The sequence below is a fragment of the Canis lupus genome, chromosome 3 (assembly GCF_003254725.2).
Source record: "Canis lupus dingo isolate Sandy chromosome 3, ASM325472v2, whole genome shotgun sequence".
Classification (NCBI taxonomy): Eukaryota; Metazoa; Chordata; class Mammalia; order Carnivora; family Canidae; genus Canis; species Canis lupus.
In genome coordinates this window covers 53335188-53356202 of record NC_064245.1, presented here as the reverse complement: position 1 = coordinate 53356202, position 21015 = coordinate 53335188, and the positions used below count along the sequence as shown (strand labels likewise).

The 21015-nt window shown below is 57.0% G+C and overlaps 2 protein-coding genes and 1 long non-coding RNA gene across 5 annotated transcripts; 2 read left to right on the top strand and 1 right to left on the bottom strand.

The window, feature by feature from the left end:
- Positions 1 to 41: 41 nt before the first annotated feature.
- UNC45A (unc-45 myosin chaperone A) lies at positions 42 to 13186 on the top strand. Of its 2 annotated transcripts, none has more exons than XM_025438036.3 (20): positions 42 to 168; positions 368 to 529; positions 766 to 802; positions 1102 to 1277; positions 3042 to 3134; positions 3457 to 3624; positions 4874 to 5042; positions 5346 to 5516; positions 6834 to 7005; positions 7582 to 7882; positions 8630 to 8724; positions 8959 to 9100; positions 9467 to 9607; positions 9770 to 9897; positions 10086 to 10152; positions 10567 to 10680; positions 10869 to 10984; positions 11805 to 11922; positions 12023 to 12178; positions 12332 to 13186. In XM_025438036.3, the coding sequence occupies exons 1-20, from the start codon at positions 163 to 165 to the stop codon at positions 12611 to 12613; spliced, it is 2814 nt and encodes a 937-aa protein (XP_025293821.3). In that variant the 5' UTR covers positions 42 to 162; the 3' UTR covers positions 12614 to 13186. The 2 variants fall into 2 exon arrangements, with proteins under 2 accessions (XP_025293821.3, XP_025293820.3); XM_025438035.3 differs by having other exon boundaries at positions 56 to 213.
- Positions 10863 to 11807, bottom strand: LOC125754874 (uncharacterized). Its single transcript, XR_007409888.1, has 2 exons — positions 11678 to 11807; positions 10863 to 11537 (listed from the first exon to the last, which is right to left on the bottom strand). It is a non-coding gene; the product is annotated as an uncharacterized LOC125754874 (long non-coding RNA).
- Positions 13187 to 15136: 1950 nt separating the features above from the next.
- Positions 15137 to 20349, top strand: RCCD1 (RCC1 domain containing 1). Of its 2 annotated transcripts, XM_025438046.3 has the most exons (7): positions 15137 to 15311; positions 15404 to 15809; positions 15921 to 16042; positions 17899 to 17997; positions 18289 to 18459; positions 18954 to 18983; positions 19501 to 20349. In XM_025438046.3, exons 1-7 carry the CDS (start codon positions 15137 to 15139, stop codon positions 19650 to 19652), a joined length of 1155 nt encoding a protein of 384 aa, XP_025293831.1. In that variant the 3' UTR covers positions 19653 to 20349. The 2 variants fall into 2 exon arrangements, with proteins under 2 accessions (XP_025293831.1, XP_048964425.1); XM_049108468.1 differs by lacking the exon at positions 15921 to 16042 and having other exon boundaries at positions 18293 to 18459.
- The last annotated feature ends 666 nt before the right edge of the window (positions 20350 to 21015 follow it).

The window sequence follows — 21015 nt, the reverse complement described above, 5'->3', positions numbered from 1 at the left end:
ACCGGAGCCCCGCCCACCGGCGCCTCTCGCCTTTGCCCCGCCCCTTCTTTGCCTCCGCCTCTGACGCGGGCCGGGGCGGGGCAGCCGTCGCCGGATTCCTGAGCTTCGTCCCACTCCGCCCCAGAGATTGCGCCTGCGCGCGCCGTGGACTCCCGCCCCGCAATGACTGTGAGTGGTCCAGGCGCCCCCGTGCCCCGGCCGGCCGCCCCCGGGGTGCGTACCCGTCCTCCCGTCCCATCTCCGCTTCCCGCCTGCTCTGACCATCCCCCGGCTCCATGGGACTTGCCCCTGATCCCCGGCCCCTCTCCCCCAGCTCCCCGGCCCTGGCCTGAGCCCATCCCGACGTTTCCACCCGTTCCATCCACAGGCCAGTGCGGTGGAGCAGTTGCGCAAGGAGGGCAACGAGCTGTTCAAATGCGGAGACTACGAGGGCGCCCTGACGGTCTACACTCAGGCCCTGGGTCTGGGCGCGACGCCCCAGGACCAGGCCATTCTGCACCGAAACCGGGCCGCCTGCCACCTCAAGCTGGTGAGGGAGCCGGCTGCTCTGCCTGTCCCCTGCCCGGGCCCGGTTTGCCCGTCTGGCTGCTGCTTGGGCCCCGGCTGGGCCATTCACCTTCCCAGGCCACCGACACTTTTCTGACGTCTTGTGGGCCTCGCGGTGGTGGGAAAAAGAGTGGCTCCTGAGAGCAGCCCTGCTGCCCAGCTAATGCCCTGAAAAGGAAGGGACCAGCCTCTCAAGCTCCTTTTTTCCTTTTCTTACAGGAAGATTACGACAAAGCAGAAACCGAGGCATCCAAAGGTAGGGGACTGTGGTGGACCGGGAGGCGTGGGGCTTCTAGTGGTGGGTGAGGACTGCGGGACTTCTGCACCTTCACATTCTCCTTTCCCTGTGGCCCTTAAAACACCTCTGCCTGCTTTCTTTCCCACTTCTTGGGCGTTTCCTTCTCTGCAGCTACCCTCACCTTTTCTGAGGCTGGAATACTGAGCCCCACATCTGTCCCCCCTCCTTCCTTGGGCCCTCGAGACCTTTCCCTACTACTGCTCTTGCCTGAAGACGGTGGCCTCATGGGTGCTGACAGAGCTCCCATTTGTGCTCAGCCATTGAAAAGGACGGAGGGGACGTCAAAGCACTTTACCGGCGCAGCCAAGCCCTAGAGAAGTTGGGCCGCCTTGACCAGGCTGTCCTTGACCTGCAGAGATGTGTGAGCCTGGAGCCCAAGAACAAAGTTTTCCAGGAGGCCCTGAGGAACATTGGGGGCCAGATTCAGGAGAAGGTATGTGAATGACCGAGAGAGAGAGAGAGAGAGAGAGAGAGAGGGAGAGAGAGGCATTGACGGGTGATAGAGGAACACTGGTATATGGATTTGGGCAAAGGGTGTAAACGCAGGAGTTACTGATGGCACACAAGCCTATGGAATGATGCTCAGCCTTGCTGGTAGTTAGGGAGAAGTAAATGAAAATAATAGCAAGGTGGTTCGTTTGGCAAACTTTTCAAGTTTGCACACTTTGCCAAAAGTAGGGAGCCAGATGCTTAAGTGGTGGGCTCGATTGTGACTGCTGGAGTTGGCATATATTGGTACAGCTTCTCCAGGGAGCACTTTAATGTATCTCTTAAAATTTTAAATGAGCGTGTCCTGTGAATCCAGTACGTTTACTTCTTGCTATCTCTCCTGGAGAAGCCTTGCTCATGTACACAAGCAGGTGTGTGTATGTTTATTTCAGCCTTGTTTGTTGTAATGAAAAGTTGGAACTTATTTGACTGCCCAGCAATAGGAGAATGGCCAAATAAATGAGGTGCTACCTTTGCTGTAGACTCCCACGTTGTAGTTACTGAGAATAGGTAGATACATGTGTACAGATGCAGAGAGAGGATAGTCCTTAAATGAAAAAAAAGCCAAGTATGCTGTAATACATATAGCAGGATAGCATTAATGTTGAAACAATACCCCGAGTACATCCTCAGAACAGTACCACGTTTCTTCTGTGGGCCCACTTGGGTGTGTAAATATGAAGAAAGATAATTTCAAAGATACAGCATCAAAATGGTAACAGTGTGACCCCTGGGGAAAGGAGTGGGATTGATAGAGTTTTTCAAAGAGGTTTTGCTTCATCTCTTAACTCCATGTTATAGACAGAGACATTGTTCATCTCTTAATTTTGTATTATAGAAAGAGACATTGTTTGCATAGTGCATATATTTAAAAGTTATTTTAGGAGAAAAGAACGTAAAGCCCATGCTGAACCACAGCCGAGCTTGAATTAAGCAGATCACATGATGTTACAGTGCTCGCACAGTGAAAGCAGGTAGTAGCATGGGAAATACCTAACTGAAAGGTTGAAACCCAGGAAAGCAAATCGTTTCCTCTCCATGCCAGCTCAGTGTGATCAGCAGGAGCTACCTAGAGCCCTGTGTTGAGAAGGCTTAGGAAGCAAGTTGGTGGGCCTAGCAGAATGTTGCATGCATGACTGATTTGTCATGGATGCAATGGGGGAAGCAGGGAGGTGGCACTTGTGCTGGGTATGTGCCCATGGGTATATGCCCTGGACACTGGGGAGGGAGAGGGCCTAGGACAATCTTGCTCAATCAGATGATTTTTAAAAGTTGTCAGAAAGAGAATTCTGGAGCTCCAGGTGGCATTAGGAACTACCCCATGAGTTGCTGGCTCTTTTGCTGCAGGTGTCAATGCTTGGTTGAGTGCCATTGGCAGAGCACCCATGCTGCCACAACATAGATGGTACTGCTGGGAGGGGGTGGCCCCATGGCTAACAGGGTGCCTTCCCTTCTGACTGGCACTACCCCTGCTGCCCAAGCAGGAAGTAGCTCCGAAAGGAAAACAGCCCCAGGAAGTTTGGGTGAAGCTGCCAGGCGAGTCTCTTCCTGCCCAGGGTAGTGTGGTGTGAGCCCAAAGCCCAGATTTCCTTGCTGTGACTCTCAGAGACAGGAGCAAGGCCCTAGGAGGAGCAGAAGAGAGCAAATAAGTATGTGCTGCCTATGGCTGAAAGAGCAACCTCTTCCACGCCTTGCTTGTTTGTCGTAGGTGCGATACATGTCCTCAACGGATGCCAAAGTGGAACAGATGTTTCAGATACTGTTGGACCCACAAGAGAAAGGCACTGAGAAGAAACAAAAGGTACAGGTCTGGACAGAGTGAGTCGGGGGGGCAGAACCCCCACTGCAGCTCCCTCTGAGGTGCTGTCCCAGTGACCTGGCATTGGCCCACGAGCTGCTCAGCAGCAGCTGCCCATAGCCTGAACAAGAACTTACAGGGCCTGGGGCCTGCGTGTGTCCTTTTATGTACTTACTGGAGGAAACCGAAGTTCAGAGAAGTTAAATTTATGGCCAAGGTCACACAGCTGCCAAATGGAAGCAATGAGGTCCAGAGCTCGGAGGCGCTGCTTGCCCTGGCCTGTGCTGTGTGCTGTATCCACATCATAGGGCACTTCCTTTGATAGGCTTCCCAGAACCTGGTGGTGCTGGCCCGGGAGGATGCTGGGGCTGAGAAGATCTTCCGGAGCAATGGGGTTCAGCTCTTGCAACGCCTGCTGGACACTGGGGAGGCTGACCTGATGCTGGCAGCTCTGCGCACCCTGGTCGGCATTTGCTCCGAGCACCAGTCCCGAGTAGGTGGGGCAGAGGGTCTGCTTACTACCTCCGTCCATCCCTCCATCCTCCCTTCTACCCACCCTCCCCTGCCATGTTCCCAGAAAAACCAAAGGCAGAGCATAGGAGACATGTAACGAGAGAAGAAAACTTAAAATGGCTCAAAAACACCCCAACATTATTTTGGGATGAACTGGGACCTATAAAAAGCAAAAGCAGCCCACTGACACCTTGAGCCCTTGCTTTAGGTAAAGTAGGCTGGAGCCAGGCTTTCCTGGAGCTGCCTCAGACACACCTCATTCGGACTCACTCATTGTCTATACAGTAAAAAACAAGTTGTTGCAAGGGAAAGGGCCCCTGTCATTCCCTAACCATCAAACTGGTATATCCCCTGCAGGGGTGTCCTCCAGCCAGTGATGTGGTCAGGGATGTCACCCACAGCATCTGTACTGTTGAGACAGGACCAGATATATGGGGCTTGGCCCCAAACTGGCTCTTAGCACAGACGGGGCATATCCACCACCGACTTTTGGCACAAGAACAGTCCTTCCCTGGCAAAGTCTGGGCCCTAGCTCTTGCCTGAGCTGGCTGGATTCAGGGGATAGGGACTCAACCCTTGGTTCCTTTTGGAGGTGCCCATGATTCCTAGATCAGGGATGGAGCCGTGGGATATTCTGTGAAAGCTCTTGAGGCCAAACTCAGGCTCTCTTTCTGGGTCTCCCAGGACTGAGAATGATAAAGCCATGTGACTTCCCTCCACCTCCTTCAGCCTTCCTGCCTATCCCAGTGTGAGCCTCTGGGATATCCGGCTTCAAAATGGGGTAGAGAGGCCTTGTTGTTCCATGCTTGTCCCCATCCCTAAACTGCAGACAGAATCTCAGGGTGGGCATTGGAAAGGAACCGGGTGTCCTTGGACCTGTAGCCACGGAGCTTGTCCAGGCTTCAGTGGCCCCTTGCTGGGGGAACATGAACCAAAGCAGGTGCTCCCAGGGCCATAGTGCTCCTGTGCTCCTTGTCTCCTCTGACTGGAGCGGAGGGGAGGTAGTGGTGGATTCCTGTGGAACATTTCTTTAAGAGGCGTTTGCCACAAAATAATCCCAGCGTTACCCCGGGTCACACCCTCAGCCAGGCCCACTTTGATTCCACTTGGAGCTGGTCCTTCCACCCAAATGTATTCTCCCCTTCTGGCCACACTCACAACCCATGGTTAGGGATCTCTGTGGCTGCCCTCTGCCAACTGGAGACTCTGTCCCCATTTCTCCCATCCAGACAGTGGCAACCCTGAGTGTGCTGGGAACTCGGCGTGTGGTCTCCATCCTGGGTGTGGAAAACCAAGCAGTGTCTCTGGCTGCCTGCCACCTGCTGCAGGTTATATTTGATGCCCTCAAGGAAGGCGTCAAGAAAGGCTTCAGAGGCAAAGAAGGCGCCATCATCGTGGGTGAGTAGAAGCACTCACTGTAGTCCTTTGGCTGTTGTGGCCATAGAGGGTAAGGGGCCGAGCCAGTTGACCCAGCTCTTTGGGGACCAGACTTGCTGCCACAGGTTGTTCAGGAATATGGCTTGGTGACAGTATTTTACTCTAGATTCGAAGCAGCCAGGGTACTACAGGGAAGGCTGGAGTCCAGTCCAGAGCCCAGGATGCAAGTCTCCCCTTCCTGTGTCTCCCTGGGCTATTGGGAAAGTTCAGGGGTCAGGTTGGGCTGGGCCACTGTGGGGCTTATTAATGTTTCCTTGTTGCCAGATCCTGCCCGGGAGCTAAAGATCCTTATCAGCAACCTCTTGGAGCTACTGACTGAGGTGGGGGTCTCCGGCCAAGGCCGTGACAATGCTCTGACCCTCCTGATTAAAGCAGTGCCCCGAAAGTCTCCTAAGGACCCCAACAATAACCTCACCCTCTGGGTCATTGACCAAGGTAGGTGATCAGTTTTAAAGGTGGAGAAGGAGGCTGAGCGTATCTGTTACATCTTGCTTGGGTGACTGTACCTGGCTGTGTGTCTGCCCTGCAGTGCACCCTGCGGCCTGCATTATATCCGTAGGGACACAGAGTTAAGACCCTTGAGCCGGGAGCTTGTGCATATGCTTGCGCATTGGGGAGGCCTGCAAGCACATTACCGGGAAGGCTGGATCAGCTTTCTGTATCTGAAGTGGTTTTCAGTGAGCGTGCATTAGTTCTGTACTCCGAGAAAAATACTGAAAAGTTTACTATATAAATTCACACTTCTTGGGACGCCTGGCTGGCTCAGTCAGTGGAACATGCAACTCTTTTTCTTTTTCTTTTCTTTTCTTTTTTTTTGTATTTAAAGATTTCATTTATTTATTCATGAGAGACACAGAGACAGAGAGAGAGAGAGAGGCAGAGACACAGGCAGAGGGAGAAGCAGGCTCCATGCAGGGAGCCCAACGTGGGACTCGATCCCCGGTCTCCAGGATTAGACCCTGGGCTGAAGGCGGACGCTAAACCGCTGAGCCACCCGGGCTGCCCCCCCGCTTTTTTAAAAAATATTTATTTATTACTTGAGAGAGTGAGAGTGTATGCCCACATGTGCATGGGGTGTGGGGTAGGACCAGAGGGAGAAGGAGAGAGAATCTCAAGCTGACTTCCTGCTGAGCATGATGCAAGGCTTCGTATCATGACCCCGAGATCATGACCTGAGCCAAAATCAAGAGTTGGCCACTTAACCACTTGTGCCACCCATGCACCCCTGGAACATGTGACTCTTGATCCGTGGGATTGTGAGTTCAAGCCCTGCATTGGGCAGAGTACTTAAAAAAAAAAGTATTAAATATATACATAAATGCACACACACATATATACTAATCAGTTCACACTTCTCTTTGCCCTTAAAAGATAAATAGAGAAAGTTTGGCCAAGTCCCCCCTCTGTGAGCACACTTATTGGGTGCTTATATTTTGGCATCCCCATAATGCTGTGAAACGTGGGTGTTACTCCCACCTTCAGTTTCACACATGAGGAACCTCAAAGCTCCAGAGCATCTAGCCGCTCGGGCAGAGCCAGTGTGCGGCCTCATTTCTGGGCCCTTCCCTGATGCCACTGAGGCAGGGGATCAGCCAGCCAGGCTCTTGGAACTGCCCTGCACGCAATTATCCATGCCGGTACCCTCATTCCAGGTGGCCATGTGTCCGTGCCCTCCTCCCAGGGAGCCTCCTCCCGCTGCCTGTGGGGTTGGAACTGACATCCTGCTGCCCACATCATAGCGTGTCTTTTCAGGCCTGAAAAAGATTCTGGAGGTGGGGGGCTCTGTGCAGGAGCCCCCTGGGGAGCTTGCAGTGACCGCAAACAGCCGCATGAGTGCCTCCGTGCTCCTCAACAAGCTTTTTGATGACCTGAAGTGTGATGCTGAGAGGGAGAATTTCCACCGACTCTGTGAAAACTATATCAAGTAAGGGCGTTGGCCCCACGGCCCACTGCCAGGGGCACCGACTGAGGCTCCCACTCCTCAGGGAGGGACAGTAGTGAAAGGTTTGCAGGCAGGCCTCACAGAGACCAGCGTGGTCCCAAGGCCCACTTCTTTTTGCAGAGTAGCCTCCCCAGGGATGCTTATTCTTAGATTGCTCTACAACACTACAAATGTCCTCAAGCATGTGCTGTGTGTACCGAGCACTTTGTGTATTTGTTCTGACCCTGTGTGATAGTCCTGCCTTTTAGGAGCTTACGGCTGATGACAAACCATGAAATAAGCAGAGCAATTACAGATCTTCATATATACAGGAAAGGAGATGAACGGTGATGTGAGTGAGAGTAACCTATGTCAGACATGTGATCAGGGGAGGCCCGGAAACCTAGAGAGAAGATGGGCAAACAGTGCCAAAGGGAATGTCCCAGGGGCCCCAGCAGCAGCTTTCCTTGCTGTTCCTTCCCAAGGAGCACAACTGCCTGGCCAGTGGACAGGAAGGGAGGGAAGAAGGGTCCCTTTTTGCTGGCTGTGCTGTGACAGCTGTCACTCTGTACCCCCCAGGAGCTGGTTTGAGGGCCATGGGCTGGCAGGGAAGCTGCGGGCCATCCAGACGGTGTCCTGCCTCCTGCAGGGCCCTTGTGAAGCTGGCAACCGGGCCCTGGAGCTGAGTGGCGTCATGGAGAGCGTGATCGCTCTGTGTGCCTCTGAGCAGGAGGAGGAGCAGCTAGTGGCTGTGGAGGCCCTCATCCATGCAGCCGGCAAAGCCAAGCGGGCCTCATTTATCACCGCCAACGGCGTGTCGCTGCTAAAGGACCTGTACAAGCGCAGCGAGAAAGACAGCATCCGAATACGAGCGCTGGTGGTGAGCAGGGCAGGCCCAGGCCAGGCGGGCCACCAGGCAGGGGTGTTATTGGGTGGCTGGAATCCTAGGCTGTGGCTCCAACACACGCTGGTGAGAATATGAGGTATTCAGGGCCTTGTCAAGGCCAGAGGCATGAGCCCACAGGGTCGTGGTCAAGTCAGGGAGATGGGTTTGTCCAGAGAGTCCCCCCGAGAGTGTGGGGCAGCACATGCTGCCCCCACCAGAGGTGGTGGGAGAAGCTCCAGGAGGAGGAGGGCCGGGCCAGGCTAGTTGGCCCAGCTGCTCCAGGCGGCCCCAGGTGCTAGAGCTTTGGGCCCCGGTTGGCCTCCGTGAGCCTGTTGCAGCCACACACCTTGGAAAGGCTGGTCCTCCTCCTTGGGGGGCTTGGTCCTGGGCTCCTCCTAGAAGGATCTTGCCTTGCCTGAGGCACCTGTCTCCTCCCCACACACGTCTTAGCTGTCTTAGCTTTATACACACCTGTAAAGAGCTCTTTGTATGACATGAAAAGGAACAGAGCAAATCCCAGTGCAGGTCTGGAAGGGTGGGGGTCCAGGATCACCCAGTCTCCCCCAGAGGTGTGTCACATGGCCACCCCGATTGTGCTCTAGGTGGGAACCTGGTAGGGCCATGCATGGCCACCAGAGGGCCCGGCAGAATGTTGGGGAGAGAGCCCATACCAGGTATAGAGGAGCCCAGCTCTGCCTTCATTCCTCCAGACCCATGGCTGGTTCTCACCTCTTTTTCCAGGGCCTGTGTAAGCTTGGCTCGGCTGGAGGGACAGACTTCAGCATGAAGCAGTTTGCTGAAGGCTCCACTCTCAAACTGGCCAAGCAGTGTCGAAAGTGAGTTATTTGGTGTTGCCGTGGCTGCCCACCTGTCAGCTGGGCCTCCAGAGGAGGTCTGGGTGGAGGATGGGGCCTCCTTGCCACCCTGATTTCCCCCAGGCGGGCCCTCCTAGATCCTGCCATGTGAACTGCTGCGTGTGTGGAGGGGATGCCTAAGCCTGTGGCGTTTTCTCCCCCCTGCCCCCCCCACCCCGAGTTCTGATGGTTGTCTCCTACCCTGCATGTCCCCAGGTGGCTATGCAATGACCAGATTGACACAGGCACACGGCGCTGGGCAGTGGAGGGCCTGGCCTACCTCACCTTCGATGCGGATGTGAAGGAAGAGTTTGTGGAGGATGAGGCCGCCCTGAAGGCTTTGTTCCAGCTCAGCAGGGTAGCCCTGTGGGTTGCTATCATCGGGGAACAGTCTAGGATTAGAACGTACCAGACTTTTTTGGCAGGTCTCGGGCAATGACTCCATGGCCCCCAGGCAGGAGGGCTAGCAGCCCACGTGGCCGCTCTGTGGCAGGGGCCTCTAGGGCGATAGTAGCAGCATCGGGCAGAACAGCATCTTTGGAGGAATCAGGAAGGTCGGGTGGTGAGCTCCCAGGGTCTGGGGCCAGGGGGTGCTGGGAGCTTGCCACATCCATCCTGGTGCCCAGCTGGTTCCAAAGAGGGCAGAGTGGGAGGCCTGGGCAGCACGTGTCCCACACTGCTCTGCCCCTGGCTGACCCCTTTACTGCCCCTCTGCATCCTGCAGTCTGAGGAGAGATCAGTGCTCTTTGCGGTGGCCTCGGCGCTTGTGAATTGCACCAACAGCTATGATTATGAGGAGCCGGACCCCAAGATGGTGGAGCTGGCCAAGTACGCCAAGCAGCATGTGCCTGAGCAGCATCCCAAGGTGAGGAAGCCTCTGAGAGGGCATGGGGGCCTCTGTGGCTTTCAGACCCCTGACCTAGGGCATCTGCAGCAGCCTCCTGTCCATCAGTTTGTGCCATGAGGAGGGTCCCCCTTTTCCTGTCTGGTCAGCCAGGGCCGCTCTGCTAAGCTGCCTCCTTCCCAGGACAAACCGGGTTTCGTGCGGGCTCGGGTGAAGAAGCTGCTGGCGGCGGGCGTGGTGTCAGCCATGACATGCATGGTGAAGACCGAGAGCCCCGTGCTGACCAATTCCTGCCGGGAGCTGCTCTCTAGGTGAGCCTGCCTCAGCACAGCCAGACCTTCTCTAACCCTGAAGGCTTGAGGCTGCTGAGGTAACTGCAGAGGGGACTGTCCTGTGGCTCTGGGCCTCTTGGAGCTGGGGGGCCACCTACGTAGCTGCTAGCGGTCTCTGAGTCCAGACACAGGGTATCTGCATGCCCACCTGCACCCTCTCCCCGCAGGGTCTTCCTGGCTTTGGTGGACGAGGTAGAGGACCGTGGCACTGTGGTGGCTCAAGGTGGGGGTAAGGTAAGCTGGCTTACAGACTCCCTCCCGATGGGCTATAAAGGTGACTCAGTGGCTGTTGCACTGGCGGAGGCCGGAAAACAGCAGAAGGGCCCTGCAGAACTGTTCTGCTGAATGAGTGATGCTAACGGGGGCGCGTTTGTGTCCAGCAAGATCCTAAGCTCTCCTTTCTCCCGTGTCACTGACCTGCGTGGCCCAGGGCCCAGCACAAGCCATGGCTGGCCCCTAGTAAGTGTTTCCAGAAGAGTTTGAGCAGCTTGAGGATAGGCCTGGGAGAGAGGAAGAGAGTCTGGGCAGAGAGTGTCGTCAGGCCTTGGGGAGGAGATAGGTGAGAATGCCACTGTCAGGACTCAGGGACTGGTAGTTTGGGCCTCACCCTCTAGGACTACATCAGGCACTGACAGCTTGTCCCCACAGGCTTTGCTCCCGCTGGCCCTGGAAGGCACTGACGTGGGGCAAACGAAGGCAGCCCAGGCTCTTGCCAAGCTCACCATCACTTCCAACCCAGAGATGACTTTTCCTGGTGAGCGGGTATGTGTCCTGCTGCCCCAGCCCTGGCCTCTCCATCCCTCTGACCTGTGCTGGTGGCTCCTTCTTGGGACTGACAGGAAGTGGCTTTGCTGAGCCCTTGGGTGGGGAGAGGGTGACCTCTCAACTTCGGGTTGGCAGGGCTCGGGGGGGGCCGGGGTGAGGAGCCCTGACAGGCGGGTGTATTACAGATCTATGAGGTGGTCCGGCCTCTCGTCTCCCTGCTGCACCTCAACTGCTCAGGCCTGCAGAACTTCGAGGCACTCATGGCTCTCACGAACCTGGCGGGGATCAGCGAGAGGCTCCGGTGAGGTCCCTGAGGACACAAGACCAGGGCAGCAAGGGCATGAGGGTTTAGATCATCATCCTCAGGACAGCGCTTTACAGTGTGAAGATCACCCTTTGGTCCCTGCTTGATTTGAGGCTCACAGGGATTTCCCTGTGTCCCGGAGCCGGGGAGACAGCCTGGGACATTTGACTTGTACTGCAGTCCACAGCAGGCAGGCTTGGGACGCTGACAGTGCAAGCCCTGGAGTCAGACCTCCTGGCTTTAGACCCTGACTTCACTGGTTGCTAGTGTGTAACTGCAAACAGGTGCTGCTCTGTGCCTCAGTTTCCCCTCTGTGGATTGGATGGGTATCATACCTTCTTCAGGAGTGGTAGTGAGTGTTAAATGAGAAAATACATGCAGAAGCACCGAGTACATGGCACCAGGCTCCCAGGAGTGTGTCCAAGTGCTCATGGTGACACTGGGCTCTTTATCCATTTGGCCTTGGTTTCTTATTTGCAAAGTAGTCAGAGTAAGTGGACCTGTACCTTCGTCGTAGGGCTGTGATGATTAAGGTAGACAGTGCCAAGTCCTGTGTCAGAGTAAGTGCTTCAAAGTTACATGTTAGCATCACTGTCACTTGCCCTCCCGGTCCCCAAACTCCTACCCTAGAGCATTTCCCACGGTCCCTTGCTATCTCCTAGGCCTGCTGCAAACCGCTGTACTTCTTACCTGGTGCTGGAGGGTCTTTGGTTGCTGCCGGAGGGCTCCTTGACCCGGGGCTCGATTGTGTGGGGATGCAGGGTGGGGGGTGGACACAGGAGCTCTGAGGTGCTGCCTTTCCACCCTGGCCCTGCAGGCAGAAGATCCTGAAGGAGAAGGCTGTGCCGATGATTGAGGGCTATATGTTCGAGGAGCACGAGATGATCCGCCGGGCAGCCACGGAGTGCATGTGTAACCTAGCTATGAGCAAGGAGGTGAGGGCGAGTGGTCGTGATGGGCAGGCGTGCAGAAGTACCTGTGCCCCGCCCGGCTGTGCCACAGCTCACCCAGTCCCCTCCCCTCATCTGGCCACAGGTACAGGACCTCTTTGAAGCCAAGGGCAACGACCGGCTGAAGCTGCTGGTGCTGTACAGCGGAGAGGATGATGAGCTGCTGCGGCGGGCGGCTGCTGGGGGCCTGGCCATGCTCACCTCCATGCGGCCCTCACTCTGCAGCCGCATCCCCGAAGTGGTCAGTGCCTTTTCTCGGTGGAGGAGGGGACATGGGCCGGGAACTCCCTGCACAGTGGCGGCTGGGGGGTGGGAGCATCCCAGGGCACACGAGTGTGTTCCTGCCAGGTCTGAGCCTGCTGCTCAGTGGTGACGCTGCTCTGTTAACCCACAGACTACACACTGGCTGGAGATCCTGCAAGCCTTGCTTCTGAGCCCCAACCAGGAGCTGCAACACCGGGGTGCGGTGGTGGCACTGAACATGGTGGAGGCCTCCAAGGAAATCGCCGGCACCCTCATGGAGAGCGAGGTGCTGGAGATCCTGTCAGTGCTGGCTAAGGGCAAGGAGAGCCCTGTCACAAGAGCTGCTGCAGCTTGCCTGGCGAAAGCGGTGGAATATGGGCTCATCAAACCCAACCAGGACGGAGAGGGAGGGGCTGCCTCATGCACACGCTAGCAAGAGGAGTGAGGACTTAAATAGCTTTGGCTACCAGGCACTGGGCTGCTGAACACTGGCCTCTCCCCTGTAGCTGCCCCTCAGTGTCCTCTGCTGAACCCAGGACCATGGTCAGTCACGGCCCTGCTCTGCCAGCACTGCCTCCAGCCTCACACAGCAGGACCCCCTCCTGTACCACCGTAGACAGCTGGGAACGGGGAAGGTGCATCCTAATGTCCCTGTGCATTCCCAGCATTGGGAAGGGCCCGTGACGCACTCTCACCAGCTATAGGAGCTTCACCTAAGCCTGTGAGCAGGACTGCACTGATGTGGAAATAAAGTATGTGGAACTCAGCTGTGCACCCCGTCCCTAGGCAGGAGAATTTCCCACGGTCCCGTGCTCTGGAGCAGGAGCCGGGCCTGAGTGCACAGCAGAGCTATACAGCACAGCACAGCCGCCTCTACGGAAGGAATCCAATGGATCCTCACCCTGGGGCCTGCTGAGTGCTTTTACTTCTGTTGGAGGATCAGGGGTAAACCTAGGAAGCTAATAATCTATTCAGTCACATGGGAATAAATGGGTTTGGACTCCTAGATGCTGGTTCGTCTTTTTTTTTTTTTAAGATTTTATTTGGGAGAGCGAGCACAAGCAGGGGCACTGGCAGAGGGAGAGGGAGTAGCAGGCTCCCCGCCCGGCAGGGAGCCCGACGCGGGGCTTGATATCCGAGACCTGGGGTCATGACCCGGGCGGAAGGCCGGCTCCCAAGGGGCTGGGCCTCCCCGGCGCCCCTACTTTCATCTTCATATTGAGAGTTCCCAGTGGCCTCCACTCAGGCGGTGCCCTGCGTTTGAGGCTGGTACGCCAGGGCTTTCTCTTCCCTCACGGAAGCACCCCGTAGCGCAGCCAGGCAAGAGCGCGAGCGCCCCCACGGCCCAGGGGCGGAGCCGGGAGGCCGGCTTAGGCTCGCGGAGCCCAGGTCGAAGTTCATTGGCTCGCGGGCACGCGTGACAGGTCCCGAGCCAATGGAAGGCCAGACTCGCCGACGGGCCCGCCTAGCACGGCGGCTTCCGGTTGGGCATCGACCCCCAGCGTGGGTCGCGAGCTGCGGCCGTCGCGGGCTGCGGGGAACGGCGGGTGCTCGTCTCTCCGCAGTCGCTCCTCGCCAGCCGTGCGGCTCGGATTCCAACCCGAGCTCCGCGGCCACGTCCGGTCCAAGCCCTGCCTCGGGCCCGCGCCCACCGGAGGTTACCCCACCTCACGGCCGAGGCCGCAGCGGCCCAGCCCACGCCCCGGGGCCGGCTCGACTGAGCTCGGGCCGGAGAGGCCGCGGCGGAGCTGCGGGCACCCTGCTGAGCACGGCCCTGCGCGCCCCCCCCCCCCGCCCCGAGCGGTGACGTCACCGCCCTCGCCGGCGATTGGCCCAGGGCGGGCCGCGGCAGCAAATGGGCGCCTGGCACCGGGCGCGGCTCTGCAAATCTTTACTCCGCGGCGGCCTCCCGCCGATTCCCGGGCCGCTGCTCCGCGTCCCCGCTTTTCCTCCTTCGTGACTACCCGTCCGGAGCAGCTGCCCGAGGAGGGTAGAGGGCACAGGGTCAAGGTCAGAGGGCCCCTGGGGTTGGGACCGGACGCGAAAGGGGTTAGGAGCCCAGGTCTCGGTCACGGCGCCTTGGCCGCAGGAGGGACCCCGTGTCTGACTTCAAAGCCGGACGCTGCACGGAGAAAGCGGCGTTGCTTTTGTAGCCACTGGGCTGTGCATTTGTCTCCCCATTTTTGTGTGAGCCCCGGGGGGACAGACGGTACGGCATCGATAAATGCTTGTAGAACAAATCGATAATTAGGTGAGGTCCCTTGAAAACCAGTAAGTCCCACCGGACTTTTAAAAATCAACTCTAGGTACTGGCTCTCACAAGGCAGCACTCACCTTGCGCCTCTCGCGGTGTGCGCCGGTGTGTGAACCGTCTCTTCCCTCTGCTGCACACGGTTCTACAGAGTAGACGGCACCCTCTCCTCTCCCCAGCCTTTGCAGCACCGAACGACGTGGATAGGACTCGGAGCTTCAGTGACCGGACCAAGGACACAGGCACCACCTGCAGAGGCAAAAACGTGGACCCCGCCCGGCCCCTGGCTCCCAAACGCTCTGCTTTGCGCGGGTGGGAAGAGCACTGTACGTGGAGTCGGTGGCCCAGATTTCAGCCCCCCGCCCCTCTTGGACCTAAGTAGTGTGATGGCATAAGGGTTACTTTCTCTGGGAGTGCTCTCTGCCAAATGGGGGTAATCCCGGTTCCCCAGATGACCTGAGATAACGTGCCTGACACGGGGAGCTGGAGGGGCTCAAATCCTAGGACGGCGGCTGAGGGCAGGGCGGCTTACCCAGCCGGCGCCTCCTCTGTGGACCAAGGAGCTTGCCTGAGTCCGAGGGAGGACGGGGCAGACGCCCCCGTTTAGGCAGCCCAGACTCGTCCTGAGTCTGGTGGGATGCCTAACCCTGCCCCCCCCCCCCCCGCCCCGTTCAGGTGGCAGCCAGCAGAGCGCGCGGCCCGGGCATGGCCGAGGAGCGCCGCGGGTCCTGGTTCGGCTTCGGTTTCTGCGGCTTCGGGCAGGCGCCGGGCTCCGGGCGCGGGCGCCAGGTGCTCAGCCCCGAGCCGCTGCAGACACCCGGCTCGGGCGCCGACGTCCGCCGCGTGAGCGCCAGTTGGAGCTACACCGCCCTCGTGACCCGTGAGCGCCCCCCTCCGGCCCTCCTCCGCCCCGGGCCCCGCGTGCCAGGCGCGCCCGCTCCCCAGCCCGCTCTCCGCCCCCCCGCCCCGCAGGTGGAGGCCAGGTCCGGCTGTCGGGCGCGGCGCGCGGCGCGGCGGGCGGCTGCAGGGACGCGTGGGCCTCGGAGGCGCAACTCGTGGTGCTGCGCGCGGGGCCGGGGCGCGGGGCCGGGCCGGAGCTGCAGGCCTGGGCGCCGGCTTCGGCGATGCGCGGGGAGCCCCTGTGGGCCCGCGCCCTGGGGCCGGAGGCCGAGGCGGAAGGCGCGGCGCGCGGCGAGCCCCCGGCGGGCGCGCTGTCCCTGCTGCCCCTGCTGCCCGGCGCGCGCGCCTACGTGAGCCCGCGGCCGCCCTTCTGCCGCGCTCTGGCCCCGGAGCTGCGGGCGCGCCGGCTGGAGCTGGGCGCCGAGCACGCGCTGCTGCTGGACGAGGCGGGCCAGGTGTTCTCCTGGGGCCAGGGCAGGTGAGGGGGTGGGGAGGGCTCGGCCGGCCGGTAACGTGGCCCCGAGGGGGCGGGGCAGAGGGCCGCCCGGGGGAGGCCGGAGGGAGACGTGCTGGGGCCTCCCTCGCTCAGGCACGGACAGCTGGGCCACGGGAGCCTGGAGGCCGAGCCGGAGCCGAGGCTGCTGGAGGCGCTGCAGGGCCTCCCCGTGGCAGAGGTGGCCGCCGGCGGCTGGCACTCGGTGTGTGTGAGCGGTGAGTGACCGCGTGCCCCTGCGGACAAACCCTTGGCCTCCTAGGCCCCAAGCCTCCGCCCTTCTCCCCTCCCGGTGGCAGGGAGCCTAGCCGGGCCTCCTTCCAGGTGCACCTCACGTTAGCCAGCCCGGCCGGTACCCACTCCCACGTCACTTCGCTGTCTGCCCTGTCTGCCGTCTTCCGCCGTGGGCTCCCTACTGTCCCGCCCTCGGCCTCCAGCCCAGGCTCTGTCTAAAACACAACGCAAGGGCGCTTGAAGGGGCGAGGGCAGCTGAGCCCAGGAGAACCGAGAAGAAAGGGTGCAGTGGGGCAGGTGGCAGGGACGTGTGGCTCACACAGGACACTCAGCTGCCGCAGGAGGGGGCTGGTGGTGAGGGTGAGCCCAGAATGCCGGCCTTCACTTGGGATCTAGTCACCAGCCCCCACAGGCCACCCAGCTGCGGCTGCTTCCAGTCTGCTGGCTGGGGCTGGGAGCAGAGGGTCTTCGGAGGGCCTGCGGCTGGGGCTCTGGCTGCCACTTCTATGCCGCAAAGGGGAGGTGGGGGGGGGGGCAGCTTTATAAACAGGTGTGCCTGCACCACCCCCACGCCCCAGCCTCCCGTACTGGACCTGGGTTGGCAGCCAGACTTGAAAACCACAGGGAGGAAAGGGAGGAGAAGGTTAAAGAGAGCCAGATGGGAAGTCTCACACTCGAGGTTGGAAGAAATGTGAAGTCTTAAGTTTGCTGTAGTGTTTGGAGCACGGACGTTTCAGAGCAGACTCTTAAGGTTCAAATCCTCACTTGGCCCCTCAGGTTGGACCAAGCATGTAACCTCCCCGGTGCCTCCTGTTTTCTCATGAATAAAACAACCTCCCACAACCCTCTGTAGGGTTCTTTGGAGAATTAAATGATTTTATTTGAAAAGTGCTTAAAACACAGGCATAAAGTAAACACTTGATAAAAAGTAGTTACTGTCATTAGTGAATTTTTGCGTGAGAGCCGTTGCTCCAACCAACAAAATGTAGTGTTGTGTGAGGCAAGGAAGCTGAGAGCTGCTAGAAGGGGCCTTCAACTGGACCAATGAGGGGGCCTGAGGAAAGGGGTGTCGTGGGCTCAGTGGGCTTGAAAGGGAGGCCTTTAGGAACTTCTGGGGGTACATTTCTGAAGTGTGTGATGGGTGTGCCATGAAAGGGAAGTTGATGCAAAACGATCTCCAAAGGAGCTGGAGACAAATACAAAGACCACATGCAGCCTGACACCTGTGCCTGCACCTCCCTCCCTCAGACCTGCCTTTATAGCCCTGTAGGCTGGGAGTCCTTGGGGCAGGGGGTGGAGGGGGGTGGGGGGTGGTCACCACGCAGGAGGAGAATGTTTGGGAGCAGTTCTGTGTCACTCCCATCTCCTGATCCCAGGACCTTATGCCCTGAGGATGCTAAGGGCTATTATGTGTGTGGTTTTTTAAAAAGAAGGTATGTCTGGGGGTTGTTCTTTCTTCATTCAGTCTCTGACTGAAGAAGGCTTCATTCAGGTCTCAGAGCTGTGGTCATGGCAGGTTTGTCCAAGATGGTGTTAGGCCGGTTCACTCGTGGGAGGTGGGGAGGGGGCAATTTATCCACAGAAGGAAGAAGTGAAACTGGAGGGGAAGGTCCGAGAGACTTGGTTTAAAAAAGAGGATGACGGAAGGCACTGGAGGGGAAAGGGAACCTATGAGACAAGAAAGCTGCGGGGGCCTGCGGCCACTGACCTGGACAGGGCGGGCATTAGTTGTCCCTAGGGAGCTAATGGGTCTACGGGCCTTTGGATGGCTCCAGGGGCTTAGGACAGTGGGGGTGCTGTTCATGGTCTGTTTAATGGGTCCCTTTTCTCTTTTTTTCAGAGACTGGGGATATTTATATCTGGGGCTGGAACGAATCAGGGCAGCTGGCCCTGCCCTCCAGGAGCCTGGCAGAGGATACAAAGACGATTCCGAGGGAAGGTGAGAGGCAGTTCTACACGTGTTTCTGTCCTTCCTGACTCCTGGCCATATGATGGCCTGAGACCTTATAGTGCTTTGAAGGGGCGTGTGACATCTTTGGGACCCCAGGACCCACTGCAGCACTCTGGGCTGTGGGGATGGATGGGAGTATGGCAGGGCTGACGCTGGTGGGAGTGTCAGCTTGGACTGGACACCACTGTTGTGCGGGATGAGTTACTGTGTGGCTAAGGTGTTGGCCGGGGCTCCGTGTTACCAGTCACTATCATCCTCACTTTTACTGCTTCTCTGAAGCCAGTGGACTGAACGAAGATGGCTTTGAAGTGAGAAGAACAGCCAAGGGTGAGGATGGAGCCCCGGCCCCCTTCATAGCCATCCAGCCCTTCCCAGCTTTACTGGATCTTCCCCTGGGCGCAGATGTAGTCAAGGCCAGCTGTGGATCCCGGCACACAGCGGTGGTGACCGGTGAGTGGGGCCAGGCGGGCTGGCTCACTATGGAGCAGGAGTCCCTTCACCCCATTCCTGGGCTGGTGCTGCAGAGAAGAGTGTGATTACCTTAAAAAGTTCTTTTGTGTCTTTGACAAGTATAAGCAGCCACCTCCCTCAGCGACAACAGCCCCAACCCCAATGGGGCTCTCACAGTAGCTCCCCAGCTGTCAGGCCCTGAAGGTCTCTCCTGCAGGGAGGCTAGCGTTTGCTTCCTCTGATGCCGGGGCCTGCCCAGTCCAGCTTCTCAGACTCCCGAACTTGGTAGCTGGGAGATGCAGGCCAATCAGTTGGCATACAGGAAGGTCAACTTTCTCCATCTGGATCCTTTACCCGGATGTGATCAGTTGTTAGACAGTATGTGGTGCTGAGCCAGCAGGGCTCAGGACACTTAAAAGGTGCTGGCAATGGGTTATGGAAGGCCTGCTAGACAAATGTCTTATGACAGCCCCTTCCTGTCCTTCTGGTTTTAGGAACTGGGGAGCTCTACACCTGGGGTTGGGGTAAGTAGAAGGTTTGCTTGTATGATGCTCAGACCTGGAGAGGAAGGGGCCTGGTGGAAGCTGGGGCCTGGGTCTGACCACTGGCAAGTCTGGGACGGAAATGCTGTGTATTCCCTTGTCTAGAACAGATCTAAGTACACCAAAGGTCAGCAACCACACAGGAGAGAAATAGATACTACTACTTCCCATTTATCTTTCTAAAAAATTGTCTTAAGGGAATAATAAGGCAGCATTTATGACACATCTGTTGGTCTGGCACTGGGTAGAAAAAAAATCTCTGTTCTGAGTGTCTGGAATTAGGAGCAGAGAACCTATAATAGTATCTTGCCTGGAGTGGGTGGTGGCAGCTGCCTCCATGAGGATTCGGTGATGCTGGTCTCCTGAGTTTCCAGAGCAGACACTAGTAGAGGGGTGGCTTAAGCCCTGCACTTTGGTTGATGGGCTGAATTTCCTTCCTGGAGGGGAGAAGCCCCCGGGGCCTTTGGGGAAGATAGCCAGGGGGCTTGTTTCACTTTAGGTAAATATGGACAGCTTGGCCACAAGGACACAACAAGCTTGGATCGGCCCTGCCGTGTGGAATACTTTGTAGACAAGCAACTCCAAGTAAGGGCTGTGAGCTGTGGGCCCTGGAACACCTACGTGTATGCTGTGGAGAAAGAGGGGAGCTGACCTCTACAGCTAGGGCGTAACACAAATGTATAATACAGTAACTTAAACATTTAACACCAGTGACACTCCCACCCCAGCCAAGGAAACCACTGCGAGCACCCCAGTGGCCATGCATTTGCCCCTCCCAATCACAGCCCTCTTGCCTCACCTTAGAGGTGCATCTTCATCTTCAGTTCTGTCTTCCTGTTGAAGCTTTGGAAGGGAAGGCCCAAGGCCAGCCCTGCAGACATAGTGAAATCTGAACCTCTGGGTGGGGGGCCCAGATGAGGGTAGGTTTTAAATCACCCCCCCCCCAACCCAAGGTAATTGAGGTCATGCCAAGATTGGGGACCAGCAGGGGTCATCGTTGTCATCCTTCCTTACCTATTTTCACTTGGAATTTTATCACCCTTGTATGCATCCGTATTCAGTAGACTTTAGTTTGCTTTCAACTTTATGTAAATGGCATCATTCTGTTTATGCTCCTTTGTGGCACTTTTTCATTCAGCACTATATGATCCACTTATGCTGTGCCCTGCCGTTCATTCATTTTTACTGTTAATGCAATATTCAGTGGTGTGAATATACCTCATTATATGTTCTTTTTTTGATGGTCATTTTTTCTGGAGTTAAAATATACATAACAATGTACCATCTTAACCATTCTTAAGTATGTATATCAGTAGTATTAAATAAATTTACATTGTTGTGCAACCAACACTCCCATTGACCCCTGTAATAATTCTTTTTTTTTTTTAGTTTACTTATTCATGAGAGACAGAGAGAGAGAGAGAGGCAGTGACACAGGCAGAGGGAGAAGCAGGCCCCATGCGGGGAGCCTGATGCTGGATACAATCCCAGGACTCCTGGATCAGGCCTTGGGCTGAAGGCAGGCGCTAAACCGCTAAGCCACCCAGGCATCTTAAGGGAATTCATCTTGTAAAACTTTCTGTTAGGAGCACCTGGGTGGTTCAGTTGGTGAAGCATGTGCCATCAATTCAGGTCATGATCCTGAGATCGAGCCCACATCAGGCTGCCTACCGGTTTCTCCCTCTCCCTCTATTCCACCTGCCCTGGCTTGTACTCTTGCTCACTCTCTGTCAAATAAAAACAAACAAACAAACCACTTTTTACATGTTAAACAGTAACTCCCCAATCCCCCTGGCCACCAGCGTCATACCTTCCAACTTTCTGATTTTGACTACTCTGAGTGCCTCATATAAGTGGAGTCAAATATTATCTTTTTGTCAGTAGCTTGGTTACTTAGCATGATGTCCTCAAGGTTCATCTATGTTGTAGCAGATTGCAGAATTTCCTTCCTTTTCAGGCCTGAATAATATTCATTGCATACACTTGCCACATTTTGTTTATCCACTCATCAGTT

What these genes read in the sequence shown, in the direction of transcription:
- UNC45A (XM_025438035.3), top strand. Translation starts at nt 163, where the DNA reads ATGACTGTGAGTGGTCCAGGCGCCCCCGTGCCCCGGCCGGCCGCCCCC. An exon ending in GGGGCCAGATTCAGGAGAAG is followed by an intron (nt 1,278 to 3,041) that starts GTATGTGAATGA and finishes TGTTTGTCGTAG; the next exon opens with GTGCGATACATGTCCTCAAC. An exon ending in TGGCTCAAGGTGGGGGTAAG is followed by an intron (nt 10,153 to 10,566) that starts GTAAGCTGGCTT and finishes TTGTCCCCACAG; the next exon opens with GCTTTGCTCCCGCTGGCCCT.
- RCCD1 (XM_025438046.3), top strand. Translation starts at nt 15,137, where the DNA reads ATGGCCGAGGAGCGCCGCGGGTCCTGGTTCGGCTTCGGTTTCTGCGGC. An exon ending in TTCTCCTGGGGCCAGGGCAG is followed by an intron (nt 15,810 to 15,920) that starts GTGAGGGGGTGG and finishes TCCCTCGCTCAG; the next exon opens with GCACGGACAGCTGGGCCACG. An exon ending in GCACTCGGTGTGTGTGAGCG is followed by an intron (nt 16,043 to 17,898) that starts GTGAGTGACCGC and finishes TCTTTTTTTCAG; the next exon opens with AGACTGGGGATATTTATATC.